The sequence below is a fragment of the Ochotona princeps genome, chromosome 3 (assembly GCF_030435755.1).
Source record: "Ochotona princeps isolate mOchPri1 chromosome 3, mOchPri1.hap1, whole genome shotgun sequence".
Taxonomy (NCBI): domain Eukaryota; kingdom Metazoa; phylum Chordata; class Mammalia; order Lagomorpha; family Ochotonidae; genus Ochotona; species Ochotona princeps.
In genome coordinates, this window is record NC_080834.1 from 99,461,604 (window position 1) to 99,470,798 (window position 9,195).

The following is a 9,195-nucleotide window of genomic DNA, read 5'->3' on the forward strand; positions in this document are numbered from 1 at the left end:
AAGATTTATGAGCACAGGATCTAGGAAAAATGAATGATGGGGTGAAGGAAAGACATAGAATATTGTCACAAACATAACAATGTGCTAGCAAAGGGAGGACCTGGCAAGAGATGACCCATCTCTTTGGTTCAAGAGATATTTCACTTAGCACCTGCCATGTATTCATTAAAGGTTAAAACAAAAATGATGTCTGGACTTCTAGAAGCCTACATTTGGCATATACAAGCCATTAGAATGTTTAATCAGTGTCCCACCAACAGTGGTGTACCTGAGTCACAGGGCTTCTCAGGGTAGCAGCAAGCCAAGGAGGAGCAAGTGACCTGAGGAGTTGTAAAGTCCCCAAGACAAAGCTGGGGAGTGACTAGGACAGCTGAAGAGGGAAAGCTGAGCCCCAGTCCTACAAGGCCCCAGGGTATATCATTTAGGAAAGCTCATGGCCCAATGTTTATAAAGCCAGACACAAAACGAAACTTCTTCCTTAGAAGTCATGACACCAGGCAGCACAGGTAAATCACTTGGGAGGTTTTGGGGTTTTATTTTATGTTGTTTTTCTAATTCAGATAGAACTTAAGTCTCCATCCCCAGAAATTCTGAGCCAACTGGTATAGGGTGGAGGCTGAGCACTTGTATTTTTGCAAAAGCTCCTCAGGATTTATAATGTGCAACCTGGGTTGAGTGAAAGCCTCTGCAGTAAGCAGTGAATCATCTGTGATAAACCACAGTGTCTTAGAACCTAAATCAGGACTTGAAGACAGTGAGTACTGAACAAGGAAATAAATACTGACTGAATGGGGGTGGGGCAGGGAGTCATGGCTGATTACTACAAGCAGAACAAGGGCAGGAGTAAGACTAGCCTTATGTTGATCTCCTGAAGGACTGACTACTAGCATTCCTCCTGACTATGGATAGGGTTACCCTAGAACTGGGACTGTGCAGGGCCTCATGTGGGTGCCCCACAGTGAGAGAAGGGCAGTGTGGGGAATCTCAAACAGTAATGACAACTGAGCTTGATGGAAGATGTCTTGTATTTATTCAATGGCTCTTGTTCTTCCACCACTTACAGATGGTGGTGCCTTTGCACTAAAGCGGAGGATAATGGATAAAGGGGAGGATAAAGGGGACAAGGTGTTAGGCTAATTACACAAGTGAGATATACTGAGTACAAGGTGACATTCTAGGTCTTCTTTCTACATTCCACACATCCCCATTCTACACATCCACTACCAGTGTATGTCTTCTCCCAGACCAAATCATATTGCATCTCATTCTTAAATTTTTGATTTATTTTCCTCTGATTTGAGAAGCACAGAGACAGAGATAGAGACAGAAGAAATTATATTTCCTGCATTGCTTCTCAGCCTTTTGGCTAAGATCGAGTGTAGAAGAAATTCTATTTCCTGATCCTATCCTCCGAAATGTCCACAACAGCCAGGGGGTGGCTTATGCATAAGCAAGGAGCCTGGAACTGAATCCAGGGCTCCTCTGTGGGTACAGGGATCCAACTGCTTGAATCAGCATCACTGCCTCACAGGATGCATAGTAACAGGAAGTTAGAATCAGAAGTGGAACTAGGACTCCAACACAGGCATTCTAATATAGGATGCACGTGTCTGAAGTGGCATCGTAACCACAGTACCAAACACCTGCCCCCTTGCACTCCACACATCCCCATCTGTGGCAAAGCACTTTGTGTTTTCAGTGCTCCCTCTCTTGCTCAAGATATTCCATCCCTTTGGTTCTAGACAGGCCATTAGTCTTTGGCTAGGGGATCTCGCCTGGCCAAAATGGAAAAAATCACTCAACTACAGCTTTCACAGAACAAACCAAAAAAGAAAATAAAATACCTCAAGAGGCCAAGCCTCATCAATGTTCTGGCCATGAGCCCTACTGAGAATCACAGATTTGGTCCCTGAATTCTGAAAACCCTCCATTAGAAATGGAGAGTCATTTTACTTGTCTCCCAAGGTTTCCCTGCTATTGCTAAACCTCTGTCATCTAAGCCACCCATAAACTCGCTGCCAGTTCATAGGCTGTGGAAGACCTAGCCACACAGGACTCCAACCCAACACCAGTTTTCCAGCAGGCTGACCCTGGACTCTGTCGGGTATGCAGAGAAGCTGGAATCTGGGAACCTGGAAAGTAGAAGCCAGAGTCCTCATGGCCCAAGCAGCAAGGGGACAATGTGGTGTCACCTCTCCTCTCCCTTTACGGCAAACCTCTGCAATGTGTATGCAGGCAGAGCCGCACATGAGGCTAACACAGAAAACAAAAAAGTCAACTTAGGCTGCAACTACAGGACAAGGAGATAACAATGAGATAGGGGTGGGAAGGGGGTAAGAAGAGTGCAGTGGAGCTCATTGCTGTAGTAATGTCTATGGAGATCACCTAAAACCATAGGTTGCATTTTTCTTTTTTTTTCAGAACTCTTAAATGGAATTCCATCTAAGCGCTGTCCTAATGGAAGCAAGAGGAGGAAGCACGAGTTGGAGATGAACAACTGGTCTGGGAGCTGGAAAACCACTCAGTCTACCTTCTAAACCCGAAAGTCCCTGGGGCACCTACCCGGATCTTGGGGATTCTGGGTTTCACTTTCAAAAGTCAATGAACTAGCCCAAACCTTCAACTTCATAAATAGGAAATCTGAATAACTCCAGAGTTCCTAATCAGTCAGTGGTGCTACTAGAACTCAATCCCACTTCTAATCCAGGCCTCTCCTCATTGCTTTCCTCCCACCAGCTGAATGCCCGCGTGCCCACCAAGGTCAGGCACACCAAGGGCATCTTAGACGGAGCTGCTGAAAGAGAACTGCAGGTAGATAATCAGCAGCAGGACGGTGGCCCAAAACAAGCACCAGGGGATGGAGAAGAAGTTGCAGCCCGAACCCTCCTCGGTCTGCGGCTTGGTGGGACTCGGTGCCCGGGAGAAGGTGTAAGTGGTCGCCTCCTCCTCCAGCAGCTTCTCGCTGGGTTTCCAGTGCACGATGCCCTCCTGGCAGGCCTCGCAGAACTCGCCACGATGCCGCCGGTTGTCCTGGCGGCTGGCCACGTGGATGCGGTACTGGCCGCCACGCTCGCCGTAGCACTGCTCACGCAGGCTGGTGATGAGGTTGTCCACCAGGCTCTCGATGTTCTCCTCCAGCATGCTCGACTCGTCCAGCCGCGCCGTGCCGCACTCGTAGCACAGCTGCTTGAAGACGCGCATGCGCACTGAGCCTGCCCGCTGGGCACGGTCCAGGTGCATGTGGAAGAGGATGACCACGTGGGGCGACTGCCAGGTGTGCCAGCACCAGGAGCAGTGGAACCTGCGGACAGAGGTAAAGATGGTATCTCCTCCTAGCGACAGCCTGCCCTGGGGAGGAAAAACGAGAGGGCGGGTCCTGTGCCTAGAAGCAGAGGCGGAGTGTTTACTGCCCTGTGAGTCCCTTAGCTTGGAGGCTAGAGGGCTCTGGCCTTCTCTTGGCAAGCACCCTTGGGACTCCAGCGATGCCCTCAAGAGCCTGGCCTTGGAGCCACCTGGCACTTAGCAGTGCCCTGGAACCTGTCTTCCACATCTCTCCTATTTTCAGCTCCCTGCAAGCCAGATGTGCGCCAGCCTGCACCTGGATGCTTCAAAGGGCCACTCAGGTCTCTGATTCTCAGGCCAATGAATGCACAGACAAACTGGAACTGGAGGCAGAGAGATACACTCCTCTGGATTCATTAGCTTTCCCGTGGAGGCCACCTAGCCCGCCCCTTGTGGGTACCTTTGGGACTGGAGCCAAGAATCAGCGTTGCTCCTCTCCCTTCCAATTTTCCGAACGCCTCTGCTACCTCCTCCCCAGTGCCACCCCGCAAGCGGGGGGTCCTGGCCCTCTGGGCACCGCTCCTCATCTGGGCAGCTCATATGGTGCACCCGATGAAGGCTTACTGCTCGCCTCTATGAGTCTGACTGTGGGAATGGCCAGCACCAGGGACAAAGCAACTCTATGCCTTCATATCCATGCTGATCTTGACCTGGTGACATGCAGCCCAGGAGCTGGTGACACCATGATCATCTGCTTGCTCCTGGTCAGTGCCAGCCAAGCCATCCAAAGGCCTGGAAGCAGAGGCAGCCTGGCAGTCTATGTCTGAAGTGACCCCCTGAAGGCCATGGTTTCCTGGGTCTGCCTGAGGCCAGCTGGAGGAGCACACGTAGGTCACCATCCAGGTCTGCAAAAGCCACAAGACTTCCCCACTCAACTCCTCGGCCTTTTAGGTCTTTATAAAGCTCCTCGGCGCTTTGCACTGCTGCTGTGTTGATTTAGGAGTTTTGTTTTGTTTTCATTTTTATGCCTTCTCACTTACTCACATTGTTTGGGAAAACCATTTTCCACTCTTAGACTAGGCTACAAAATTTAGATTGAAAAATATCACAGACATAGAGCATAAAAGACCCATCCATGATACACAGGTAGTCAGAGGCAGAGCCAGCATCCAGCACCTAGCAGGTGTCCAGTGATACTTCTCCAATTGGATTACACTGAACAGATTCAGATGAACCAATGACCTTGCTTCTGAGCCCCTGGCTGCAGCATGAAGCTTCCAGCTGGCTACAATTTTGTGCTACTTTTAGCCTGGAGCTAGCACATTGTGCTGATGTCCCAAGGTCAAGTCTTCACAACCCATGGGCAAGGATGCTAGAAGGCCATCTCAGATATTACCAGATATGCAAGTACAAATCACCTAGGGATTTTCTGAAAATACAGCCTTGATTTTGAGTCCAGGATGGCATCCAAGGTCCTGCCTCTGTAGCAACTTGCAGGTAGTGCTAGTTTTGCCACTCCCTGAACCAAAAGGCACAGGTCTGTGCTGCCTGCTCATGTTGCAAATGGAGAGTGAGGTCCAAGCAGGAAACTGAATAACTCAAGGGCTGTGAGCTGTAAAGCCAGGTTCTAGCAGACCTCATATGTTCCATAGGTTCAGTTAAACCATGGATCTCCTGGACCAGTGGACCTCAAGTCCCTCTCCTCTCTGTTTTCAGCTACTTTTTGATTTAAAAATCTGCAACCATGTAAAATGTCTGCATTTAGGATTCATATATTCTACCAGGTGTGAAAACTTGAGAATCAAAGAGAAAATACACAGGTGAAGAGCTCAATAGAAAACCTGAATCAAACTCAGGTGTCCTGGCTCCCCATTAGAGACTTATTCTCTGCCATACAGTCTACACTACTCTAACAGGAAGATCAGAGATAGATACCTGAGTCCTATGTGTCTCCAGCTCTCTTTGCAAAGTGCCCACAGCTAGGCAGCCAGGGTTCTGCCTGCATGCTCTGATTTCCTGGGCTACTCACCTGCCTGAGGCATGCAGTTCCAAGTACTGCTTCCAGCCAGGGGCCAACACATTATGCTTGAGGTTGGGGTCTATGATGAGGTCCCAACTGTCTGCTGGCTTTGCTTCCTCCATCTTCTCGTAGAAGACCTTCTTCCATTCACCTGTGGTCACACTTTTACACATGGTCTCGTCAGGGGTGAGGGAGGGCAGGCTACACTTTAGTGAGGGCAAAGAGAAGGAGGGCAGGTGCAGGGCAGGACAGCGCAGTCTCCACGGTCTAAAAATCCTCATCGACAGGACTAGAAGGAAGCAGGACCTTGCTCCCGCCTTTGTCCGCAATGGAACCTGTTGCCACGGCAACCAGGCAAGGAGCCAGGAGACAGAGCTTGGGGGTGAAGAACTCTCCAAAGGAGGTTATCTCAGGGCTCTGAACTCCAGCTATGGAAGCAGGTTTCTGGGTCTGGCTGACCTGAGATCGTAGTGGATCAGACAACAGACTGAGCTTCCAACTATCTCACTCTGGTCTGCAAAGGGCATGGAGAAGTGAGGACTTGGGAGCAGGTTCAATTTCACCTTGCTTCCCCTGGAGGCATCATCATCAGCTGGCTGCTATGGTAACCATGATGCCTTAGGGAGTCAAGGAGAAATAAGAAAGGGGAAGAGGTAGACTCGTTAGTAGATAAAGCAATAATAATAAACTCTTCTTCTGTGTGCCGTTATCTCATGACCAGGACTTCGCCAGGTGCAGAATGCAGTTGGAGGCCTCTTAAAGCACAAGTATTTGTTATTCCTATATAGATCAGGAGCTTGGAACTGCCTAGAGGAAGCAAGGCTCATATCCAAATCCATTTGACCTAATACCAATCTATTCTTTTACTCATTTCAATCATATCCACTTATCAGGCTTGGAGCCAGGGTCTTGTAACTGGATCTATACCCAGGAAACATACTGGAATGGGATCCCTGCTATAATGGCCATGAACAAGAGCAGCCTCCTGTGCCCAAAGGCAGGAATTATTGCATCATACAGCCAACCAGCAGTAGAAAGGATAGTTTCCAAGATGATTACAGAAGACAGAAAAGGAGCACAAGTTGCACACAAAACAATCTGTACTGCAGATGCCCCGTGGTGATTTTTTAAAATAAAGTATTTGCCCTTAAGTTAGGTTTATTTATAAAAAAATATTTTAAAAAATAGGATAATTACAACAAATAGATAAAAGTAATACTCCTACTGAAGATGAGCGATATTGATATCATGAGGTACATGTTTTATCTATAAAACACTTTAAATAACAATGTATCAGGAAAACTTTCCTAGGTCATTGATAATCCATAGTAATGCTGAGATGGGAGAACTAGGCAGGGAGTTAGATAGGAATAAGTACGAAATTCAGTTACAGAGAGAGAAGGAAAGAGAAAGAGAGCTTCCATCTGCTTATTCACTTCCCAAATGGATGCAACAAGTCAGAGCTGGGCTGGGTTAATACATGCGAGGAGCTTTTTCTCTGTCTCCCATGTGGGTGGCTTCTGCTGCTTTCCTAAGTGCATTACCAGAGAACTGGATTGAAAGTGGAAAGCTGGGGCACAAATTGGTGCCAATACAGAATGTTGACAACACAGTTGATGGCTTAATGTCCTATGCCACAACACAGGCCCCTGAGCTGGAATTTCTGTCAGCTCTGCATCATAACTCTATCCCCATGCCTTTCAGTCTAGTAGGCCCATTTTTCTTTGATGCATCTCTGACTTATTGGAGCTAGGAAGAAGACCGTGATGGCCATGTGGAGGTTAAGTTTCATGTGAAGATACCATCAAACTCAGAAAACCTCATGCATGCTAATATCCACCTGATTTATATATTAATTATGGAACCATGGTCTGTCTCACAAATGGGCCTGGTAACTTGGGAGAGGGCCCTTGTTTAACTCTGGGCTTGGGACGAGGCTTATGTGTTCTCTGGCCTCATCCCATTCTCCTCATGGGCAAATCTGGCTCACTCATGATGGGCATCGCCCCATGTGGGATGGCCTACACTCATGTGTAGTGCATGCTCTCTTTCTCTTTTAAATAAATCCTGCTCCCATTTGCGTACAGTATTGATGTCTCTGCTTTGAATTCTTATTTCTTTAACAGAAAGTACCTGGAACAGAGTAAGAAACATAGGATCATGAGAATATCTTGCAGACTGTTTACCTGTGTTCTGTTTTATGGATGTTCATAATTTGCTTAGCCAATACTGCATTTGGGAACATTAATATTTTATCTCAGTTTCCCACAGTTACATTCTTCTACCTATTTGCATAAAACTTATCAGTAGCATTCTGGTTGTGAGAGGCAATGGTTTCTGAAACTAGAAAACTTATCCCTTGCCTCTACTCTCTGCACAAGTAAGTTATATAGAGCAAAATATAAACAGGTTCTTCAAACAGCACAAATTAAAGATAGCCTGCAAATCTGGAAGTTTAAAAGTGAAAAGAAGGGCCTAAAAGTCCAGCCCCCCCCCCCCCCGAGCCAGCACAGTGATGTTTCAGGCTAAACCTCTACCTGCAAATACTCGCATCCCATATGGCCATTGATTCATGTACCAGATGCTCCACTTCCAAACCAGCTCTCTGTTTATGGTCTGGGAAAGCAGAGGAGGATGGTCCAAGTTCTTGGACCCCTGCAACCATGTGGGAGACTGAGAGGGGGCTCCTGTCCTCTAGATATGGATCAGCTCAGCTCTAGCCATTGCAACACTTTGGGGAGTGAACCAATGAATGGAAAACCTCTCTCTTTCTCTCTCTTTCTCTCTCTTTCTGTAAAATCTGCCTTTCAAATAAAAATAAATAGATCTTTTTAATAAAAGTCTAGTCTCCCACATGATACCAGACACCATCTTTCTAATGCTCCTTCGGCCTCTGCATGATTGTTTGATGCCTGGATTTATGCAAATTGAGCCTCTGTTTAGTCCTGTGCTCAATAGATAATAGGGAAGAAATATCTGTAGTGAGTAAAAGCAGAGGCTCTAGAATCACTCCCTATTATTTGTCTAAATTGAGCATGTCCTCATGGGTAGTCATCCTAACTCATTTAAGGTATACTCTAGCATGTGTATATATTTTTCGTCACTTTAAGATTCTTTCAGCTTACAGTTTGGAGGTTACAGTTCAGGGTTGGGCCAACCCCTGGTCATGGCAGGTGCAGAACAGTAATCATTTGATGAGCCAGAATAGAGAAAAACAATTAAGGCAGAACTTGAACTCAAACAATAATTAAATGTCTCTGGATAACCACTCTTGGAAGATATGTCCCAACCTAAACACCTCTAACCAGATCCCTCTCTCAAATGACTTAAGGATATCAAGTCTCCACCCTTAATCCATAAACCATTACAAAAAATATGTTCTTCTCTAATACATGCAATCAGTTTCATTCCCAAAAATCTCAAAAAATCTTGACTTAGTGCAATAATAATTCAAAAGTCCACAGTCTTCTCTGAGACTCAAGAGACTCTGTTAGCTGTCAACCTTATCATTAAAAACATATCACATGCTTTTAAGATACAATGGTGAGACAATGGGTGTATATTTCCACTTCAAATGGAAAAGACAAGAAAACAGAAAAGATTCACAAGATCCAAGCAGACTGAAAACTTGCAAGACAAACATTAAGTCCTAAACTAGTGTCTTTTATTGTGGACATGCTGCAGTGGTTGCCAGTCCTGCCCCCCCCCCACCCCCCACCCCAGAGCTTTGTTGCTTATAGCCCTTATTTCACGAAGATGAAATCTGGCTGGAATCCTCCATACCTTCATTGTGCTGCTGGTCTTTGCACATGTGCTGCTCACTGAGACTGCGCATTGATTTCTGCAGCTCTCCCAGGCTAGCCCGTCACACTGCTGATAATTTTATCTAGTAT

At 46.6% G+C, this 9,195-nt stretch overlaps 1 protein-coding gene across 1 annotated transcript; it reads right to left on the reverse strand.

Annotated features, from left to right (window-relative positions):
• Positions 1-2,562: 2,562 nt before the first annotated feature.
• Positions 2,563-5,609, reverse strand: RTP1 (receptor transporter protein 1). Its single transcript, XM_004577772.2, has 2 exons — positions 5,312-5,609; positions 2,563-3,301 (listed from the first exon to the last, which is right to left on the reverse strand). The coding sequence occupies exons 1-2, from the start codon at positions 5,581-5,583 to the stop codon at positions 2,782-2,784; spliced, it is 792 nt and encodes a 263-aa protein (XP_004577829.1). The 5' UTR covers positions 5,584-5,609; the 3' UTR covers positions 2,563-2,781.
• Between the last annotated feature and the right edge of the window lie 3,586 nt (positions 5,610-9,195).